This window comes from Diorhabda carinulata, chromosome 2 (assembly GCF_026250575.1).
Source record: "Diorhabda carinulata isolate Delta chromosome 2, icDioCari1.1, whole genome shotgun sequence".
Taxonomy (NCBI): domain Eukaryota; kingdom Metazoa; phylum Arthropoda; class Insecta; order Coleoptera; family Chrysomelidae; genus Diorhabda; species Diorhabda carinulata.
In genome coordinates this window covers 32643066-32666817 of record NC_079461.1, presented here as the reverse complement: position 1 = coordinate 32666817, position 23752 = coordinate 32643066, and the positions used below count along the sequence as shown (strand labels likewise).

The 23752-nt window shown below is 33.5% G+C and overlaps 2 protein-coding genes across 2 annotated transcripts; one reads left to right on the top strand and one right to left on the bottom strand.

Moving 5' to 3' along the window:
- Positions 1-1679: 1679 nt before the first annotated feature.
- Positions 1680-12279, top strand: LOC130904274 (mucin-2). The gene is made up of 5 exons (XM_057816939.1): positions 1680-1786; positions 7809-11304; positions 11362-11644; positions 11703-11988; positions 12039-12279. Exons 1-5 carry the CDS (start codon positions 1680-1682, stop codon positions 12277-12279), a joined length of 4413 nt encoding a protein of 1470 aa, XP_057672922.1.
- A 6267-nt stretch (positions 12280-18546) lies between these two features.
- LOC130904081 (formin-like protein 2) lies at positions 18547-21766 on the bottom strand. The gene is made up of 3 exons (XM_057816634.1): positions 21732-21766; positions 21319-21677; positions 18547-18739 (listed from the first exon to the last, which is right to left on the bottom strand). Exons 1-3 carry the CDS (start codon positions 21743-21745, stop codon positions 18636-18638), a joined length of 477 nt encoding a protein of 158 aa, XP_057672617.1. The 5' UTR covers positions 21746-21766; the 3' UTR covers positions 18547-18635.
- Between the last annotated feature and the right edge of the window lie 1986 nt (positions 21767-23752).

Genomic DNA, 23752 nt, shown 5'->3' with positions numbered 1-23752 from the left:
TTGGTTGTTTACAAATGAATAATTTCATTTTCCCTAAATTTGTCATAATAAACTGTCAACTTTAAGGTTTAAGCCAGCGCGGGGCCTGTAGCGAATTCGGCCAAGATAATTAGCAGCCGTATGTGTGTAAAATAAACTCCCTAGATTTTTATCGCTTTTACATTTTAAACTTTGAGTTTAAAATAGCTCAAACATTTATAATTTCAAATATTTATTACATACAATCAAAGCTACGTACAAAAAATCAAATTCAAATATATATTCGTGTTTGTAAATGATATCCACGTTAGCCGATTGGGGTTAAACCTTGAAACCGACCCTTTTTATTCGTCATGGGGCTACAATACGATGCTAGTTTAAAAGAGTGAATCAAACGTTCTCAATATTGTACTTTCAAATAGTTTTCTATAAAGTGATGCATATTCTAATATCTTACATGTCTGAAGCGTTGCTGCGCGGGGCCACCCAATTCGCGGGGTCCTTGTCATTTGCTAACTTTGCTAAGTGGCAAATCCGGCATTAATTCAACGTTAACGTTTCATCTTATGTTTAGTTTCGTTTGTTATAAAAAAAAGAAAGGACAGTAGTAGCAGTAATAACTTTTAAGACAGTTGTATTCATCTAGATTTTCGTACGTAAGAAAGAACTGTTATTTATAAATCGATTCATAGAATTTATCGTTGATACAATACTCCAAAAGTGTTTATTTCATCTTATAAATTGTTCATATCACAATCTTCTTCATATGCTCATAACCATATCAGATTTTTCAATATTTTTATAACGTAATGAAGGAAATGAACCGTTACAGACTTGGGTGCTTCTGACTAAACTATTAATGATATCCTGTATAATCAAATATCGTATTTTCTTTCCAAAGTATAACGTCTTAACTCTTCTGTGACGATGAGGTTGATTACCTGCACCGAAAGAGTTCATTCCACTTAACACTTTCCTAATATTTTTATGGAGTAAATTGAAAACACTTACAAACGGTGTGAATAGTGATTTCGATGAATTTATTATACCTACACATCTAATTATCGAAATTATCAAACAATCTTCCGCTGTATCTTTAAAATTCAATTAATTATAATATGGTAAATACTTCCGATTTATTAATACAACATCCGTCAGGTAAATAGTACGGAAGGGATCAATTATTTAAATGTTGTAGTATAATCTAACTGAAGTAAATGAGAAGGATACTTTTTTTGATCCAATTTATGTCAAATATTCATATTTCTATTATAAATTCTATAATTATGAAGTTATTTTTTCTATATTATCGACTAATACTAGTTTTAATTTCTGGAGCCGTTGGTAAAATTCATACTGAACGCCAAGTTATCGTCTTTATCATAATTTGATCAAAATATCTTGTCCAGCTCCGTCAAGATTCATAAATTTGTTTTGAATCCTCTGAATCATATTTAGAGAGATGTAGCTAGTGGGCGAACTTAAGTAAGATCGTAGAAAGGTCTTCCTCGGTGAATTTTCTTCAGTAATCGAAAAAATCATTCAGGCAGTCCCCGGAAACTTGAAAAGCCAATTTAAAAATGCCATACAAAGCACCCCACATTAGTTTTCGCCTCGATAATTTTATTCTTATGCAAAAAATTTGTTTCATTCCATATTCTCTTATACTAAATGATGTTTGGTTACAGGACTTTATGGTAATGTGGCTATTGGTTCTTCTTCTCACTGGAGTGGATCTTTTTGTAAGAGCGGAAGATATTAATGATATTACAGATGGAGAATCATCTAGAAAGATCCTCGGTCAAAGGCGAGTATTTTAAACGACGTTTTTTATAGGAATATAAATCATTATTGAATAAACAATTGCTGGTTTAAGGTTTAACTGTTGAATAAGTAATTGGCAGCATTCTAGTATGTTATGAAGTCACGTTAAACAAAATAAAAATAACCAAAAAAGGATGTACACAACTATATTTACCTAACCTAATCTAACCTAACCAAACCTAACCAAAAAAGGATGTACACAACTATATTTACCTAACCTAATCTAACCTAACCAAACCTAACCAAAAAAGGATGTACACAACTATATTTAATAATGACTTTTTGGTTTTCGTAGTCCTGTTTCTTCACCTTCAACTTTTTGGAGAACATTATTGAAAACATGATGTTGGATTTAAAAATGATAAAGTTTTATGAAAAAATAAGAGAAAAAAATTTTTTAGAATTTAGAATAGAGTTTTTTAAATCAGTTAAAAAACTTTTGTGAAATTTTAAGGTTAGGTCACCCCTAATTCACCCCACTACTAAATACCGTTAACAGTTTGATACAATGTTCCAAATTTGGTATTTTTAAGTTAAAGGGTGGCAAAAAATTACTTTTTCTCGAAATTTTGGGCACCATTTTGGGGCACTAAGCTGTTCAGGGATGCAGCTTCGTATAGAGGTAAATTATCCTCAATCTTCATATTTTGTGCTTCTCTATACGCCTCTGCTTTGTCGGTTTTTTGGAAGAAAGTTAAACGAGGAAGCAATTTATAATACAAACTCCCAAAGAATCGTCAAGCTGCTCAAAATAGCCATTAACTGCAGACCTCACCTCTTAATTGCTGGAAAATCTTTAACTACCGAGCTGAAAATAATCCGAAGGAGCAAAATCTGGTGATTAAGGTGCATGAGGTGGCAATCCAAACTTTAATTCATTAATTTTAACCATTGCAATAATAATAATGCGTGAGCTGGTGCATTGTCTTTACGAAAAACACTTTCTTCTTGGCCAAATGCGGCCGTTTGTGCTTGATTTCTTCGCTCAAACGTTTCAATAAGTTCGCTTAATACTCGCCGTTGGTAGTTTTTGTTTTTCAAAATAGTCAAGGAAATTTGTCCCATACGCATCGTAAAAAACGGACGCCATGACCCTGCCTGCAGATGGTACAGTCTTTGCCTTCTTTGAAGCCGGTTCTTCCCTTTCAGTCCATTGTTTTTATTGTTCTTTTATTTCGGGTGTGAAGAGGTTGACCCACGTTTCAGCCAACGTCACGAAATTTGGTTTTATTTCTGTGAAACAGTGCCAAACACTCGATGGAAACATCTGTTTGTCTTCCATTGTGAGCAAACGCGGCACCCAGCTTGCGTACAGCTTTCTCATGTCCAAATTTTCACTTTTTTGAAAACCTACTCTGTCTGCTAGCTCGACGATCATTCATCATCATTTTCTATGCCAAATAAGATCTAATTAATTCGAATTATGATAAAACAAGGGCAGTTTGAGAGAAGTGAATTTTCGTAGGTTGACCACAGTTTCTCTAAGGTGATTATATTGTTTCTGTTTCTGTCAAAATTTCACGAAAAACCTGGTGGGAAGCAATTTCAGATAAATTAAGAACTAATGGTAAAAAGTTACATTAGAAGGATCAGAAACTTGCTGAACTAAGAGTGAACTAAGAATTGAAAGGTTTAACATTTAAAAGTAACTTATTCATCGAAACGTCCTCGTATATTGGAAAGTAATTTGTTTTAAATACCTCAAAATTTCACTTAAGTGTAATTCATAAATATATTATCATAAAAAAATTATATTAAAACATTAAAATAAACGTTGTTCAGTAATAAACAGGTAGATGTTTTAAATGTACCTTGTCCGCCAACGCAACGCAAAGAGAATTGATATTTTGTGGAACAACTAAAAACCTGACCCTTCCACCAGCTTTCTTATTTGTTCATAACATTTTTAATTGTCATAAAAACATATAACAATGACATCGAAACATTTATAAGTAACAGTTAAATGTGGTTGTAAATGTATATATTTCGAGCAAAACCGGGTCGACCCACTTTTTCATTAGCTCGAGTTTGAGCGGTTTAGGCAATGGAATCATTCAAAATAAATATAATCGAGAACTTCGAATGGATTCTTCGTATCTCCATTATCTCGCACAATATAATTAATGGAGATGAGTAATACTTATACGCAAAAGAAAATACTATCGAATTATCTCTAATTCAAATATTAATCTGTGTTGTAGAATGAATTTATTAGTTTTTTTGAATGTATCCGAAATGAGATGGTCCCAGTAGTACCTGGCCTCACCTAGAGATGGCGGTAGTTGCTTGAATTATAACAATATAGTAGAGTACACAATATATACAGCCATGTTGTTTAATATTTTTTGAATAGTGAACGTTTTGTTGTTTTAATTCGTTAACTGTCCATCATCAATTCAAAGAAATCTTGCCTTCTATCAGGATCATCTTCATTTAACTCCTGAATCAACTGAACTTTGTGAGGATGGTATTTTTCTTTATATAAAACTCTCAAAATAGATGATTCACTGAAATCATTGTCGCTGGCCAATTCTCGAGTTGTCTTATCCCATGTAGGAGCCCCCAGACTTGAATGACGAGGCTTAGATTGGCCAAAGCTTGGGAGCCCGGCCTTGGCAAACCACTGATGGCCCAAGCCTGGTTGAGGTTTGGGTAACTTAGCCCAGGCCATTCTATAGTCAGCCAGGCTCGGCAGAGCTCTGAATAACTATATAAAGTTTGGTTCTAATATCTTAACATTAAAAGCAATAATTATTTATGGATAAAATTCTTTTATACATAAAAGACAATAAAAAATAGAATCAGAGTCCCACCAAGTCTGGGCGAATAATGGCTTCCAGGCTAGGGCCAGAGTTGTACATACTTGGTCCAAGTCTGGGCCTATACTGGGCCCATCGTAAAATCCTATATGGGATGCGGATTTTCCTCAATCTCTAAAAGTACATCTAGCTTTTTATCGTCAGTATATTGAACATGTGCAGTTTCACGAAACTTTTTGTCAATTTTGCTAACTGTAGACTTCGAAACGTGTGGACCACGGTATTTATTATTAAAAATTTTCCTTTTGAGTCCTTGACATCTTTTAGTAACTTCAAATACCTAAAAGACAGCACCCTACTGGATTCATATCAATTGTTTATTTGGCTTTTTCACTAATATTTTAGTATCTTCAAAGATTTTTTCTTTCCTGATGTTTAGCAAAACAGATACGAAAATACCTGATTATTTTTAAAGTATATTTCAATGGACCAGATAATATTACTGATTTGAAAGTTAGGATAAGGGAAAAAATTAACAAAATAACCCCTGAGGTCATACAAAATGTTGTACGAGAATTCCAAAATTACCTCGGTTACTGTCAAGAAGTGCATGCTGGTCATTTTGAACATTTCATTAAATTGTAATGTACATTGACAAATTCTAAATATTATTATTTTCATTCTACGTAAAGTTTTTTGATTTTGAGACACAAAATTTTACATTTTAAAAATTAATTTTCTCAGTTATGATTGAACCAAATTAAAAAAACTTTATATTGCTGAACAAAGAACTAAAATCTTTTTTCAACAAGGTACCCCACGACCCCCTTTCTTATTCTATTCTATCTTGAGGGGGGTAAAATTTTTTTAAACTGTAAATTGTCAATTTAAGAATAAAAATCGACCTGTTTCAGGTGTTTTTCACATAGTAAATAAAAACTGAAATTGAATTTATTCAAAACAAAAACAAAATCGAAATGAGTAAAATCGACGGGTCCAAGCATTTTCCAAAAAAAAATAATTGTATTGACTCTTTGCTGTATGCAACGGAAAATTCAAATTACATTCGTCTTTATGTATTGACAGATATTTTTACACACGTAATTTCAATTTCATTTGAAACAGTTTCATGCCACTGTACGACAAATGATTAGTAATACTTACACACATCGGAGTATTTAAAAACAAACTATACAGGCAGACAAAAAATGTTAATTCCCGACCTTAATTCCAATGTAATTTATGTCATATTGAGTCAGTTTCACATCAATTGTAAAAAAAAATAAATTATTCTGTTACCGTGCAGTTGTAGAGATCAACAACTCGGTGTACAACATAGCAAAAACCGCTATTAATACAAAACTATCTTCAAATCTGTGACAGGCATGAGAAGAATAATAAACGACATGGTAGAATGAATTCAAATAAAAGAAGTTCAACATTTATAACTCTATTATACTTAGGTCGTAAATGTACGGTTCTAAAACACGCAAATTAGAAAAAAAAAAGTTAATTTATTTTAAATTGCCACCCAGAGCGCCTTTAATTACTTGATTCTTATCATATAGAGGGAGTTTCATAAATAATGTCGGTTTTCAATATCCCCTTTGTTTATTAAATAATGATACATCAACAGAGCCTCGATATTAGATTCTATAGAATGATTTCAAAGTACATTTACTTTCATACCTCCACCAGACGCACGGCTCTAATTCTGGTAATTGTCCTTTGTTTAACCACTGATTTGAATGCGTTAATCCATGAGTACGTGAAAGAACTTTCGGCATCATCTACATCGTTCTTAAAATTGAATAAAGGGGGCTGGGTTCATGGATTTTTAAGTAAGGTAAATTTTGGTATTTTTGATCACTAACCTGTACCTGTCTCCTTGTACCCTTTTCAACATCAGCAAACAACATTTCTTAGCTCATTTCGGCTTTTTTTGCTTGTGGATACTGTTGGAGTTAAAAAAACTGGACTAAGACTACGAGGCCTTTTTGTCGAAAAGGTTTTTCCATATCCATACTGAGGAATCAACTTAAACTAGTATGTACGTTAATAAGTTTAATACTTTACTATTTACTGAGCAAAATCTAAGTGCTACTACCATCGAAATTTGAATGAAGGGGGCTGGGCTCATTGATTTTTGAGTAAGGCAAAAAATAGTTTGCTGTGAATCGCTTTGTTCCCAATAAAACTGCCTATGTCCGTAGGATCCACAGTAAGTCTCGACTCATTATTTTTGGTATGATCACTAACCTGTACCTATATCTAGCTTAGCTCATTTCGGCTTTTTGTGCTTGTGGACACTGTTGGAGTTAAAAAAACTGGACTAAGACTACGAGGCCTTTTGTCGAAAAGGTTTTTCCATATCCATACTGAGGAATCAACTTAAACTAGTATATAATTTAGTAAGGTTAATACTTTAGTATTTACTGAGCAAAATTTAAGCGCTACTACCATCGAAATTTGTTCAAATTTATACTTAATTATGAACAAATGAATGAAATATAAAACTGGGACCCACGAAATGCTCTCATATAAAATAATAAATTGCATCTTTTATCTCATTCTTTTTCGTGAAAAGTCGACCACGTAAATGTTTCTTTAAATCACACATGGCCAAATCAGGCATACAATGTGGATGATCAATGGCTGTTACATCGTGGTGCAGCATTAACCCGCGAGAATTGACTACAGTTAAACATTTTGAAGTGTACTAGGTCGATGTAACTTGATCTTCAAGCTTAATTGCTTCCACTATTCATGTACTACGAAAAAAAATCTTTTTTGATATCCTTATTACTATAATCCATCCAGTGATGTATACCTAAATATGTAAAGGTTTGGTCTATGAGCACTGTTCGAAATAGTTTATAAATTCATTCATTTATTCAAGAATATTGAGATCCAGAGTGTCTAGTCTACTAGGTTTGTAGATTTATTATTTTTAAACAATGATAAGATGGCATCTTTAATCATCTTTAATCACAACAAACACTTATCAATCAACAGTTTGTTATCTAGATTGAAATATGAGTTACAGCCCCAGCTCAATTCTTAAGGTGTTGGTATTTAAAAATGCAATATTACCAGCTCTAACTCCTCTAGTTTCATTCTATCTCTTACTCGAAGCAAACAGAGTCAATAAGGGGGCTATGGGTTCTATTAAAGTTTTATAGTTTTTTAATTCAAAAGTTGTTTTTAGGATTAATAATTGTAGAACTATGTACGTTTATTTTACAGTGTCGTCACATCCGTATCTGTAGTGATGGATATTGGAAACGGGACGAAAACCATTTACTCAGATCCTTTAGGCAGACCAATGGAAAAGCCTTCAAATCCATCCGATCTCGCTAGTCCCATTAATCTACTGAATCCAGATCGATATGAATTTTACACGTTTGACGATAATGGTAACCTTGTTAGAAGACTAATGTCTTTGGAAGAAATAAAGGGAATCATAGCGACGGGGGATAGTGACGGTCTAGAGTACGATCCCGCTTTTTCGGAATCTTATATTCCCGAAAAAAGAGTAAACGATGTTTTAAGTAACGTACAAAATGTTTTAAAAGAAGAAATCGAGAGTCATGGTACTAAACTGGATACCTTTCATACTTTGGATACTCCAGATGTATCGGATTCGTGGAATATGATCCTTCCAGCAGTATTTGGAAATTCCGGGGCTGATATTACTCCAGAAAAACCACCAATGCACGTTACACCCGATACCATAATGATAGAACCAACGGCAAATAGTCAAAGTACTTCTAGATCTACTTCATGGCCTAGTTCGACTACGGTAACATCTTTAAAAGTATCAAGTTTCTCTCCTCTCTCAAGTTATTCTCCACCTATTATATCAACTTTAGCTACTACAGAACATGTGCCTTATTCGAATGATATGGAATTAACAACCGCAGAATTCAAACAAACAGATCAAACTACAGAAACAACTACCAAGGAGTTCGTTCCAATTAGTACAATTGATCAAAATAAAGTAGATAAAGCAACGACTTCTTCAATACAAGAAACTACTTATGATACTACCACAAGTACAAAGGAGAACGAGATTGTTAAATTAGAACTTGCAACAATAACTTCCGATACATTTAAACCTACTGAAAACGATATTAAAATCAATACAATAGCAGCGACAGAATTGCCAACTACACAAAAAGAAGATTTCATAACATCATCTATAGTTGAAGTTAATAGTATCATTGAAAATAAAAAACAAGAAACGACTATGCAATCCATAGAAACAACAGTTAATTGTACGTCCGACAAAAATGAAGTGTTAACAACAACTTCAACTTCATTACTTGACGACGTTAATTCCATAGACGGAATAGCAGCCCCTGAAATACTCAATCAACTGCTTTCAACTCCTTTAATACAAGATATAAATACAGAAATAATGAAGAATCAAATTACGACAAATGGATTAGAAGAAAGTACAACTGAATTAAAAATTGAAACAACTACAAATTTAAGAGAGACAACTTCTTTTGATGGACGTAATAACATATCATCAACTGATTCAAACAGACAAACTGTTGTTGTACCATTAATAACTATTACAAACAATTATTCCAATCAATTTGAGGATACTTCTGCTGTTCCTACAACTGTACCAGAAATAGAAAAATCTACAGAAAAAATCTTGCTTATTTCAACAGAGAATCTGCAAGAGTTAACAGAAAAAATTAATCGAAATGAAGATACAATTACAACAGAGACAGTAATGACGGAAAATAATGTTAAACTTAATTCAGAGATTCCAAATGGTGGACCAATTAAAAGTACTAAAATAGAAACTGTCAACGAAACTGTTTCAACTACAATAAACTATGAAGAAATAGTGAAATCAACACTTGATGGCGAAACTACAGAAGTCTTTAGCTCAACCACCACACTAATCCCACTGTTGTCGTTTGAAAATAGTACTAGTACCAGTAGTTTGATCTATCAAAACGAAAATGCAATCCGAGTACCATTAATAGAACCAAATGAAACTTCGAGAATCAATTCAACTATAACAGATCAAATACCCGCTATTAATATCCTTATCAACGAATTGCAAACTAAAGACGTACCATTAGCAACTACGATAGTATACGATGAGCGAGGAAATACTAGCTTTGTACCATCCACTTCTATAATAGGAGCTTTCACAGATAGTACCACAGCTCAATATCAATCGAATCAAATTTCTGTGAATGCAACAGAAAAACCTGTAGTGAAAAACACAGAATCTCCTTCTACTATGGCACAAATGTCTTCGAATACAACAAAAAATCCTATAGTACCTATATCTTCAACAACAACAGAAACACCTACAGTACAAATGTCTTCAGCAACAACAGAAAAACTTTTAGTAGGAATACCTTCAAACACAACAGAAAAACCTATAGTACAAATATCCTCGACAACAACACAAAAACCTTTAGTACGAACATATTCAACAACAACAGAGAAACTTGTAGTACGAACATCTTCAACAACAAAAGAGGAACCTTTAGTACGAATAACTTCAAAAACAACAGAAAAACCTTTAGTACGAATATCTTCAACAACAACAGAGGAACCTTTAGTACGAATAACTTCAACAACAACAGAGAAACCTTTGGTACGAATAACTTCAACAACAACAGGAAAACCTTTAGTACGAATATCTTCAACAACAACAGAGGAACCTTTAGTACGAATTACTTCAACAACAACAGAGAAACCTTTGGTACGAATAACTTCAACAACAACAGGAAAACCTTTAGTACGAATATCTTCAACAACAACAGAGGAACCTTCAGTACGAATAACTTCAACAACAACAGAGGAACCTTTAGTACGAATAACTTCAAAAACAACAGAGAAACCTTTGGTACGAATAACTTCAACAGCAACAGAGAAACCTTTAATACGAATATCTTCAACAACAACAGGAAAACCTTTAACAACAATTAAAACGCAAGCCACTACACACGTGATCATAACAACGCCTAAAAATAATGAAAACACTCTCACAACAGAAAAAAAAGAAACTAATTGGACGTTAGTACCAACGATAGCACCACACAAGGAAAGTACTTTTGAAAATCCTCCATCTATAGAAAATTACCCTGAGATGCTGGAACCAGCAGAGCCGATTGATTTGAAAGCAGAGCCCCTCAGCGGTTTTGGATTAGAAGATAGTACGTCTTCGTTAGAAAAAGACATTTACGAATTCTCTCAGCTTTACAACGAATTAGCTTTCGATTTTTGGAAGAGTACTACAAGTACGTTAAGTCACGCTAGGAGCGTTGTTGTATCTCCATTCGGTGCTATATCGTTATTAGCGATGATCTTCTTAGGGGCTAGAGGTTCGACTTCAGCTGAAATGAATGAAATACTTAGACTTGACGATATGATTACTTTCAATCCTCATCTAATACTTAAAAATGTCGGAGAATCTATAATACCTGAGGAGGAAAGATCCGGTGTTGTTGCTTCGGCAATTATTAGAGAATTATTTAATGATAAGGGAAAGGGTAAATTGTTACCTTTTTATAAGGAAAGAGTGAGGGCGTTCTATGACGGTTACGTTGAAGAAGTCAGTTTTAGCGAAATTAGTGATATTGTAAGAAGAAGAACGAATCTTCAGGTGAAGAAACATACGTCGGGAAAAATTGTTGAATTTCTTACCGATACTTCTCTCACAGGAAGAGCGCCTCTATTGGGACTTAGCGTTAATATTTTCCAAGTAAGTACATATGCAAAATCCAGTTTTCCATATAAAAAATTGTCTATTTTATCTTAGACTGATTGCGGCGCAACAACATTCGATAGTAGAGATGGAGAAATGCATTTCACAGTACTTCCCAGCATAAGACAAAGACGACTAGTACCGATTCCAGCTACTGTTTATAAATCTGGTTTTTTGGCTGGATATGAAGCAAGTTTGGATGCTACGGCTGTTGCGTTTGGGGATAAAACCAAAGCCGTTAGTACTATTTTCGTAATGCCTGGACAACAAGGGAAGGCAGTACCCGGAGATGGATTAGCCAGACTGGAGAAAAGCTTAGTCGAAAGTTCTAAAAAAGGCAAGTACAATTGCTTGGATCATCACAAGATTATTACATTAAAAAAATCTTTTTTCAGGCGCTTGGTCAAGATTGTTGAGAGTACTCATTCCAAGATCAGGTTTGGAAGTTCAGATACCTAAAATATCTCATAGATCCGTTATCAACGCCACATACGCGTTAAATCAAATGGGATTCGTAGAATTATTTAATAAACACAAAGCCGACCTTATGGGAATGAATGGGGTCCCTAATGAGTTATATCTCTCAGATCTTCTTCAAGTCAATCAGTTCACAACTTGCGGAGAACGTAGAAGTGAACACCACTCTGAAATATATCCAAGTAGATCAGGAAGGAATCAAAGGTAATTAATATAAATGTATAATGTGGATCATTGCTATTTTTTCTTTTTAGACGTCTGGTATTTTTACAAAACGAAGAACATTTTGCAAGGGATCTCTCCGAAAGCAATTTCCAAGATCCTCTAGACGATCTCAGTTATTTAGATCTACCTTTGCCATTGAGACCAAGACAAGCTAGAAAACCTGATGTGCCAAGACTGAAATTTGACAGACCTTTCATTTATTTCGTTAGACATAACCCAACGGGTTTAATTTTACACATAGGTCGTTTCAATCCAAGGTTATTACCATGAAATTACTGTATTTAGATAAAATGTCCAAGGGGATTCTAAAATTTTTTTAAAGTTGTTAACTAATCCTTATGTTCCAAATCTACGAATGTAAATTTACTCAACCGGCATTTTGAAAACATAGAAAAGTGCTGGAAGATCTCGATTTAATATTATCAGTATCCCTACAAATCTTATTTATAGCGAATGAATGGAATGAATGAGTCGATTACACATTATTTATGTGCGAATGAATTTCAAATGTTCTAGATCACAGGTGCCGATCTCAAGTTTCGTTTGCGTTAATAAGTTGATGAAAGTAAACAGTAAAAAATTGAAACAACGTCTACAACATTAAGTTACAGTCAGCCAGGAAAAATTCCACGCGACTACAGAATATTCTCAATTGTTGTAGGTCGAAAATTGTTTTAAAACAAATCGTCATACTCCATTTGTTTAACTCGTGAATAATTTAGTTGACCAATGTACAAAACACGCTACAATTCTATTTATTATTCACAAAACTCCAAGAATCAAAATTTATGAAGACTAGGACTTTGAAGTTTACTAAGCAATCCAACACAGTTTCGAAAGGTTGCGTAAACGATTCAATAAAAAACAAAATGGATTCCGTATTGAAACACAACTGATTCGACTTTGTAAATGTTCACGATCCGATGTTATTTCTCGCTAAATGTTGCCAATTCAAGTACCAATAGTAATGTAACTTCTTCTTCATTTCAAATTAATAATGCTCACAGTTGTACTTCTTATATTACTATTAAAAAAAGAAAATTGATAAAAGTCGTATCGAATTTTTTTAAGTCTATGGACGTAGAAAAGTTTTGTATGAAACTCGTGAGTAAACTAACTTTTTTACACTCACTTGTTGCATAAATAACTATTAAGTAACACTTTTAGGTGTCTTCCATTCACTAAAACTTGTTCAAAGCTGCTTAAAACCAGTTGTAATTTAATTGTGTAGAAATATTTCTACTAAAACAGTTTGTCTTATTGACCGTTTGATATTTAAATATTCAACTTTTTCATCGACGTTAATCGGTACCTGTGGACTATCTGCTTATTATATAAATTCCTCAAAAATTGCGGTGACTAATGAGGAAATAAAATTTTCATAATAGTTTTACGATTATTATAGTTATGCTCGTTAAACTTCAACTGCAATTTTTGGTGGAATGGTTTTTTATTTGACTTCGAAGTACAATTGTAACATTTATAAAAACTGTTCTTGGACTTCTGTGTCGATTATGATATAGTTGAAAACGATATGAAACATTAACTTGTATAAAATGAATCAATATAGTTTCAAACGAATATTTATAAACACAATATGATACAATTGTTGATGTTTGAGAAGTACTAGACGTATCGTTATGTAAGAAATATATTGTCTGATATTTTAAAACACTGCAAATATTTTTAAAACCATTTGCACCCTATCTATTATATAGGCAAAATATTTATTAGAATATTGAAACTGAAATATACGAGCTCCGTCCCATTTTAGTTGGCCTACTTTAAAATTTTATTTTAAAACGCCAAAAAGTAGTTTTTAGTAAAATGTTTTAAACTTTTTTACGTCTAAAACAGATTTTGGATGAATATTGTCAAATATGATATTCCACTCTATAAACTCCTACCTCCTTTTAACTTTTAATCGTCATAGAAAACACATGGTCTACCTTTTCAGTTCTTGACCTTACCAGGACATAACCTTTACAAACAAGAATCATTTTAATTAGACCAAACCAGATAATTAATTGAGACAATTACCAAATTTGACTATGAGTTATTAACCGCATTCACAAGATCTTTCCGACTAGTGACTTTTCAAACTCGACGTATATGAAACAAATTACTATTTATAGGTTAATGTTTTCAAAAAGTGAATATTTACAGATAGGTAATTAATTTTCTGTAATCTTCCGTTTCTGTTGAATTCGAAAAAAGTGATCTGTCTTGAAGCAGATCAGAATTTTGTTGAAATAAAATATAATTTAAAAAATAGATATTTGTTTTCAAAACCTTATCCCAATTTAAAGGTCACTAGTCTTGATAATGAATCTTTAAATCAGGATACTTCAACTGATCTTTCATAAGAGTTGTAATTCACAGCGTACAGTGGGGCATTTTGTCAACTGTCAACTATCAAATGTCACACTGTCAATACAAAATGCCACTGCAACTAATCAAAACTAACCTAACCTTTTACTTTTCTGTGCTGTCAACGCTTCATAATGAAAAAGTAGAGTACATAAATGCCAACACAACAAAAAATGACGAATAAGAAGATTAAATTCGGTACGTAAGACAATAACAAAACAGAAACTACAAAAAATATTTCTACTATTTGAAAAGACAGCAAAAATATAAGGCTTAAGTGTCAACGAATATAAGAAATGCGTAACGACCTTTTAAGTGACAACCAATTAAAAACCACAACAGAGCAAAACAAGGAATTCCGGTTCGATAGAGTATAAAAGTTTGAATTTCTGGGATTCACAGTAAGTAAAGGAAACGAAATTAAAGAATTCGACAAGAGATTGGAAACCAATAAAACAATTTTAGAGATCTAGGAAACCTATTAAGGTCCAAAGATATCTCAAGGGTAGTGACAGTTATACAACCCACGGTGTTATCTTATATATTAAAAAAATTGATGATTTCCATTCCGAGTCCGTTCAGGTGTTCAACCCAACCGATTTGCATAATTTTTTTTTCTTTTCAATGAAAGGTATTGATGCACAGATCAACCATCAACCATAGGATTTCATCTAATTTTCACCATTCTCAAGTTATATTCAAATGCGATTTCCCCCTGTACATTACTTGGGAGTTTTTCACATACACACGTTCTATCCTCAATATCTCAGGTTCTATTCAAGATAGAGAATTCGTTTTGGTTTAAGAACACTCGCTGAAACACCTTCTTTCTTTTGAGTTTTTGAACACTTAAATCGGTTGAGTTGGAGAGGAGCTAGGCGCGGACATTCAATGTGGAGTTATGGATTTTTGTAGGTTTTTGGCAATTTTTCTACATTCAAAGATCTATATCTCAGGTTCTAATATAGCTACAGAGTTCGTTTTGGTTTAAGAACACTCGCTGAAATACCTTCTTTCTTTTGAGTTTTTGAACACTTAAATCGGTTGAGTTGGAGATGAGCTGGCGCGGACATTAAATGTGGAGTTATGGATTTTTGTAGGTTTTTGGCAATTTTTCTACATTCAAAGATCTATATCTCGGGTTCTAATATAGCTACAGAGTTCGTTTTGGTTTAAGAACACTCGCTGAAACACCTTCTTTCTTTTGAGTTTTTGAACACTTAAATCGGTTGAGTTGGAGATGAGCTGGCGCGGACATTCAATGTGGAGTTATGGATTTTTGTAGGTTTTTGGCAATTTTTCTACATTCAAAGATCTATATCTCGGGTTCTAATATAGCTACAGAGTTCGTTTTGGTTTAAGAACACTCGCTGAAACACCTTCTTTCTTTTGAGTTTTTGAACACTTAAATCGGTTGAGTTGGAGAGGAGCTAGGCGCGGACATTCAATGTGGAGTTATGGATTTTTGTAGGTTTTTGGCAATTTTTCTACATTCAAAGATCTATATCTCAGGTTCTAATATAGCTACAGAGTTCGTTTTGGTTTAAGAACACTCGCTGAAATACCTTCTTTCTTTTGAGTTTTTGAACACTTAAATCGGTTGAGTTGGAGATGAGCTGGCGCGGACATTAAATGTGGAGTTATGGATTTTTGTAGGTTTTTGGCAATTTTTCTACATTCAAAGATCTATATCTCGGGTTCTAATATAGCTACAGAGTTCGTTTTGGTTTAAGAACACTCGCTGAAACACCTTCTTTCTTTTGAGTTTTTGAACACTTAAATCGGTTGAGTTGGAGATGAGCTGGCGCGGACATTCAATGTGGAGTTATGGATTTTTGTAGGTTTTTGGCAATTTTTCTACATTCAAAGATCTATATCTCGGGTTCTAATATAGCTACAGAGTTCGTTTTGGTTTAAGAACACTCGCTGAAACACCTTCTTTCTTTTGAGTTTTTGAACACTTAAATCGGTTGAGTTGGAGAGGAGCTAGGCGCGGACATTCAATGTGGAGTTATGGATTTTTGTAGGTTTTTGGCAATTTTTCTACATTCAAAGATCTATATCTCAGGTTCTAATATAGCTACAGAGTTCGTTTTGGTTTAAGAACACTCGCTGAAATACCTTCTTTCTTTTGAGTTTTTGAACACTTAAATCGGTTGAGTTGGAGATGAGCTGGCGCGGACATTAAATGTGGAGTTATGGATTTTTGTAGGTTTTTGGCAATTTTTCTACATTCAAAGATCTATATCTCGGGTTCTAATATAGCTACAGAGTTCGTTTTGGTTTAAGAACACTCGCTGAAACACCTTCTTTCTTTTGAGTTTTTGAACACTTAAATCGGTTGAGTTGGAGATGAGCTGGCGCGGACATTCAATGTGGAGTTATGGATTTTTGTAGGTTTTTGGCAATTTTTCTACATTCAAAGATCTATATCTCGGGTTCTAATATAGCTACAGAGTTCGTTTTGGTTTAAGAACACTCGCTGAAACACCTTCTTTCTTTTGAGTTTTTGAACACTTAAATCGGTTGAGTTGGAGAGGAGCTAGGCGCGGACATTCAATGTGGAGTTATGGATTTTTGTAGGTTTTTGGCAATTTTTCTACATTCAAAGATCTATATCTCAGGTTCTAATATAGCTACAGAGTTCGTTCTTTTCTATTATAATGATTTCTGATACTTATTTAATGGATTCGATGCGAGCGAAGCCGCGGGTAAAAGCTAGTATGGTATTAAATGCTAGGCCATGAAGAAGAAAAAGGAAAACAAGCTGAATGGAGGAGAAGATCGAATGCAGTGATTTGAAAAGAAAAAGAGGCATCCACGTAGAAAATGGCTAGATGCATGTAAAGAAGACTTACAGAAGCGGACTGGCGCAATGCAGTCGTGAACAAAATGTAGTTGAAGAAAAGCTGCAGAGAGACTTCAAGCCATGGGCCTATAAGACTTATCTAAAAGGGAACCAATCGTTAGCTAATAATGAGATAAAATGGTCGTATACAACGTGATAACAATACAAAATATAATATAGTTAGCAAAAAATTGGATTAAGAAGGACAGGGTATTAATAAGAAGTTTAAAAAACGAAAAGTATCGATACAAGAACCAATAATTGAATAATAAAGACAAAATAAGGGAATAAAGAATTGTGGTAGAAGTAGCTACTAGCGATACCATCCAATATCGGAAAAGATAAAAGTACATGACATAAATGAGAAGAAAAAGGTGTAGTATCCGAGAAACACTATTAGGTACACTTCGCTTACGTTGCTTAAGAGCTATGAAATCTCTCACCCATTCCGCTATGTTGCAGCGAGAGATACAAATAAGAGATACAATAAGACAAATAATTCGTTTATAGTCAAACGCATAAATGAAAAAATTGCGTATGAATGACTGATGCCCAGTGCAAACTCAAATTTGAAAAATTACTTCCAGCTATCCCTTGATTATATTTCTTTCTCCTTTAAGCTAATTATCCCTAGAATTGTTAAAAGTGCATTCATCTGAAGTCAGGTCTTTTCCTTGTAGGAGCCTCTATAATCAGTTAAGTTCTATAAGGTTTATAATCATCAACATCCAACGTTTAAAAATACTGAAAAAAACTTTTCTTCGACATTTACAATCCGTCGCCACTTTTGATTCGCGAGCTTTTGGCCACTGTTTGTCCGCATCCTCCATATTCACCAGATTTAGTTTCTTCTCAAAAACTACAAAATTTACTAAAATGGGAAGGTTTTGACAGCATTCCTAATATTAAGAAGGCAACAACAAACGTTCCAAAGAAACCTTCCAGAAATTCTTCCTTTGATCTATTTAACTTTGAAAGAAACGAATCAAATTTTATGTATACGCCGGTAGCGTTTCAAATTTTTACAATTATCTATCCAATTTCCTATTATTCTTTTACAAAAGGAATGGAAGACAGGAAAAAAATCAATTTTTTTAAAATATATAATAAACTCATAAAATAATCATTGGTTTCTAAGTATTATTACGAAGTTTAGTAGATTTTCCAGTAAGTTTTAGGTTATTCTTTTTGTCCTTTACAGGTATGATAACACAGTTAAATAAATTATTTTTCCTCACTACTTAACTTATGTTAAATTCCAATCACAGCATTTTATACATTTGATTCGAAATTAAACAACTACAGTCATTTTAGAATATTTTTTATTATAATATTTTCATTTTTTTAAGTTTATATAAATAATAAATAAATAAATAAAAGTTTTTACCATACAAAATCAGTCATATTTTTAACTAGAATTGTGGTTTTTACTCGTAGCACTCTTGTCTTCATAAGAGGACGCATCCAAAGCTTTAATGATATTATTAAATATTCGAATAAATTCTTCGTCATCTGTGAACAATTAATTTAAATTAATTCAATCCAAAGATTCATTATCTCTCCAAATAATTTCAACCACACCCAATACATTTTCTCAATCATCTCCTCAACAATCATCAAACCATTTCTTCCTTTTTTACCGGAATCACACATTATTTTCAACGCTGCGATTAACTGTTCTCCGAAGCAAACTTACGACATTCAATTAGTGATTATACAAGCGGAAAAAATCAAAATCACATGGATCAGGATTATAAATTAGATCGTTCATATTTGTATTATAGATTCTTGAAAAGTCCAAGCATGCTACTTTGTCGATATTGAATCCCACAACCGCACAACTGAATTTTGGTTTCAGATTTTTCAACACTCCAAATAACTATGGCTACCAAACTTCAATTCACCAGCAAGCTGTAAATATTTTCATTTATCCAACCCAACATTGGCCACTAAGCTTGTTTTGCGAGCAGAGACGCGATCATTTTTTCACTTTTTAGCTTCATACACTTTTCCCAGCGACGTTTTTTTTTTCAAGGCTTGGTACAGAAAATAATTCGAGGGACTGAATCTGGCGAATAGGGTGCGTGAGGTAGCAATTCAAACTCATTATTATTATTGGTGCATTGTCTTGATAAAACAACACTTTCTTAGCTAAACGCGACCGTTTTTGCTTGATTTCTTCGATCAAACGTTTCAATAAGTTCGCTCCGTTGATAGTTTTTCCTTTTTCAAGATAGTCAATGAAAATTATCCCACGCCTATCCCAAAAAACCGACTCAATGACCTTGCCTGCAGATGGAACGGTCTTTAGCTTCTTTGGAGCCGGTTCTCCAGTCTTCAGTCCATTATTTTGATTGTTCCTTAGTTTCAGGTGTGAAGTGATGGAACCATGTTTCATCCATAGTTATGAAACGGCTTTATTTCTGTAAACATTGCCAAACACTCGATGGAAACATCTGTTTTTGTTCCATTGTGAGCAAACGCGGCACCCATCTTGCGCACAGCTTTCTCACGCCCAAATTTTCAATTAATTTGCGATGTACGCACTTTTTGAAACGCCTAGTACGTCTGCTAGCTCGCGCACTTCCAGTCGAAGATCATCCAGTACCGCTTTGTGGATCTTCTTCAATATTTCTGGAGTCACCACCAATCGTTGCAACGGGTTTTAATTTTGAGTATGAAGAATATCCACAACAAATGTAGGGCAACTTTGCGTTGTTACACACATACACGCACTAGAAATGTAATGGAGAATATGATGTCAACTAATTGGATGAGGATTTCAACAAAACAAGTTCTTTTACACCAATACAATGCAAGGATGCAGTTTCGGTGGGAAAACCATGATTCAGAGTAGGATTTTGTTTCCTCATCTGTCTCTTCTGCTGCTTTATTTGCGAGTAACTATTTGTTGCTTAAAAACCTGAAGAAATAAACAGATTTGACCCCGATCAATGAAATCAAATACCTATTTTGAAGACCTAGAAAAAATCGTTAATTAGTTGATAACAGACTTTGTAGAATCAGAAGTTTCTAATGATGCCAAACTCAGATCATACAGTTACATGGATTGCTACTGCTCCTATTCCCTCGGAAAAGACAAAACATCTATTAGGACCAATGTCAACTAATGTAACATTACTTCCTGCTTCTTTTTTTGGGAATTAATAATCTCGATTTCTTGAAAATCATTCCCGATTCTCCTTAAACTGTTCCTACAACGTAATTTCGGACCATACTAATTTGAAATCAATTTACGATTGTTTTGAAATCATAAAAAGCAGCCAAGAGATTATAGAAGCGTGCAAGATCGTTTTGAAGTTAGTCCTTTAGATGTTTTGCACTTTCTCGGCCAAAGTAGGTAGTAAACATTCATGTAACTGTTAGTTCTAAGACGTAAATTGTGAATACTAAAATTCGTCTTGAACTAAATTGAGACTCAAGAGTCTACTGTAAATTTCACCCCAAACCTGACATAGAACTGACAAAATTTCATTCGTGTCGAAATGAATTTGAGACTTAATCAGTGGTTTAGCGTTTACTCATATAGACGGCCCCTTTTCTTTAGTTCCGAAGATCTACCCAATAAATATATCTTACCAAGCATGTTTTGACGGATATATCTATTCATGATTCATGATCTGCGACTGTTGCCTTACTGATTTTCTCCAGTAGGATTTGTAATTAATTTCGGCGACTGAATCTGCTTCGATTGAAAGTATTGCTAAGCTATGCTATTAATTGAAAGGCCGTGGATGAGGAACTACATTCAGCTACGCTATTGACCATGATGTCCAAACTGTTGGGCAACTTATGTTCACAAATAGAATGAGAATGGAGGTTACAAAGTAGACTTGAGAAAAATTGATAAAAACCATTTAAATTATACAAATAAATTCATTCTACACTAACTCATCAAAAACTGACCACATGACGTGTTCAATCAGATTTAATTGATATTTTTTTGTCTATTCGAAAATGTATTGTTTATTTTTCAGTATACATATTTTAGTTAAAATGGCTACACTTTATTTATACTATTTTCTTCATATTTTTAATTAATAATATTCAAAAATTTCGAAATATCTCACCTATCTTTCTCAAACTTCTTTCGCCACCGCCACTTCCACCACCCGACGTCGCTGACTCAAACTTATTTTTCAAAGTTGGTATTACAAATAACAAACATAACAAAGCAACCCAACTGACGAATTTTTTAAATAACACTAATTTCAACAACAATTTTCCAATTGTGAAAACATCAAGTTTCCACTTAAGTTTTTCCCAAAAGGTTCCCAAAGCATGAGGAGCTCCATAAAACACCTGTACCGAGGACGGTGGGCCGTATATTGGAGGCGGTCCATACATGGGTTGAGGAGGAGGAGGTGGTGGTGGCGGAGCGGGATTTGGTGGTCCGTAAACTGGAGATGGTGGATATGGTGATCCATATCTGAAAAATAAAAGTTATATTTTTTGCTAATTTTGACAAATTTTCGTTCGTTACTTTCTGAGGAGCATTTGTCAATCTGTCATCTGTCAATCTGTCAATCTTTGCGATTAGGGCGCGGTTTATGATATAACATGCAAATTTTTTATTGAAAGTGGGCTAGGGCAGATCATAAGGATCATTTCTTGTATTGAATACAACTTCCTTTTTGCATCAACTTAAAAAGTACATAAATCAATACTTGACCTTTGGTTTTAATAATCTCAACGCCCACATAAAAGTATCCAATGCAGTTAAATCCGGACTATTTGATAGCCATGGAATTCGTGCACCATAACTAAATCGGAACATAAAATTGACTGGTAAAAACCGCGAAACATCGTACGCACGTACGCACATAAAAAACATTCCTGCAGAGGAAAAGAATCCTATATCAGGGCTATTCAAAATTAAACTAATATATCGTTCATAAAAATCCTAATCCTCTCTCAACACTCTTGTTGTTCGAATTGAATAAAGGATGAAGATATTTCGAAAAAAGAAGTAACTTTCCACAGATAGGAAACGAATGAATGAAGAAAGAACAAAAAAGAAAATGTATAGAGAAAGAGTAGAGGTAGAGCAAAAAAGATTAAAAATTGATGATTGGAATAACGAGGCTCGGGATGATCCGTAATTCATTAAAGAAACATACAAGTGATCCTTCTGCAATGGCTCTTCAATTCAAATATTTTTGTGTACCGATAATGCAGCTGATTAATTTCATTTTTAGTTTATTAGTACTATAAGTAGAGATACTTCAAGATGAATTATATTTTTCGATTACATTACTCAGGAAAGTTTAAATTCAAAATATTTTGACAAAAAAAAATACTTACTGTGATCCTGCCAGTGGTGGTCCGTAATTATAAGGTGGAGCGTAATCGTTGGTCTGAAAATCTCTATTAATATCCTTTTTCGAGACGGCTTCGTCTAATTTTTCATTTTGCAAGTTTTTATAAGCGTCGACATAAGAATCGGCATGAGTAAACTTGAAAACACAAAAAACACCGAAAAAAATTACGAAAGCCTTCATCATTTCGATGTGTACCGATTAAAAGGTCGTGCCGAAATAAAATCATTGTTTAAAATATAATAAATGTGCTCGTATTTTTTTACTTTCCCTTCAGGAACTGTGTTAACGAAATTGATATGCAGTGCTGGTTGCGGGAAAAATGCGAACAGGCCTGGACGAAAATATTAATGAAGGTGGGTTTATAACAATGACAAGACTGTTGTCTACTTTTAATTTTAAGTATTTATTTGGCGATTTTTAATATGTTAAAGGTGCTACATTTAGAACGGGGTACATTTTCTTCAATTCAAAGCAGAGAGCATTTGCATATGATACATATTCAGTTATACCAAGTGATGGAATTAGATTCAACAATTATTTAATATGATCTAGATTTATTACCCAGGCTAAATGTATTAACGTAATATTTAGTAGTGTTTTATATGATAAAATTATAAAAAACGAATTTTTCTAACAAACCAATACGGGGTCTTAGGGGGAACGATATAGAGGTGATAAATGTGTTTTTAACCATACATGTCTTAGTGCCATGTTTGTTGGATTTTGTCCTAACCTAACTTTTTTGTCTTTTTGTAAAGATAAAAGTATAAAGATGTTTTTAAAGTATTTTGGATAAAAATAACATTGTGGTATTTTTCTTGTTTTAAAGCTACGAAAACTAATTTGTTTTTGAAAAAAAATACCTTTCTGATATATTTGAGGTCATAACATGATAATTAGTATGTTTTTTAATGTATTGTAGCTTTCATTTGATTGAATAGAGACTCCTTATGCGCATTATTGGGCAGTAAACTCCTTAAAACTTGTTGTTTTAGTTTTATTTCATACAAAAGGCAGTAAAACCCTCATAAAATAAAAAAACTCAAAATTGACCACATCTCAAAATCCAAAAAACATTGCACTAAGACATGTATGGTTAAAAACACTTTAAATTAGTTCGTTTATCACCTTCTTAAATGCCTACATCGTTCCCCCTAAGACCCTGTATATAGCTAAATGAAGA

What these genes read in the sequence shown, in the direction of transcription:
- LOC130904081 (XM_057816634.1), bottom strand. An exon ending in AAGAAGTTTGAGAAAGATAG is followed by an intron (nt 18,740 to 21,318) that starts GTGAGATATTTC and finishes AATTGTTCACAG; the next exon opens with ATGACGAAGAATTTATTCGA.
- LOC130904274 (XM_057816939.1), top strand. Translation starts at nt 1,680, where the DNA reads ATGTGGCTATTGGTTCTTCTTCTCACTGGAGTGGATCTTTTTGTAAGA. An exon ending in AGAAAGATCCTCGGTCAAAG is followed by an intron (nt 1,787 to 7,808) that starts GCGAGTATTTTA and finishes TTTATTTTACAG; the next exon opens with TGTCGTCACATCCGTATCTG. An exon ending in AGATCAGGAAGGAATCAAAG is followed by an intron (nt 11,989 to 12,038) that starts GTAATTAATATA and finishes TTTTCTTTTTAG; the next exon opens with ACGTCTGGTATTTTTACAAA.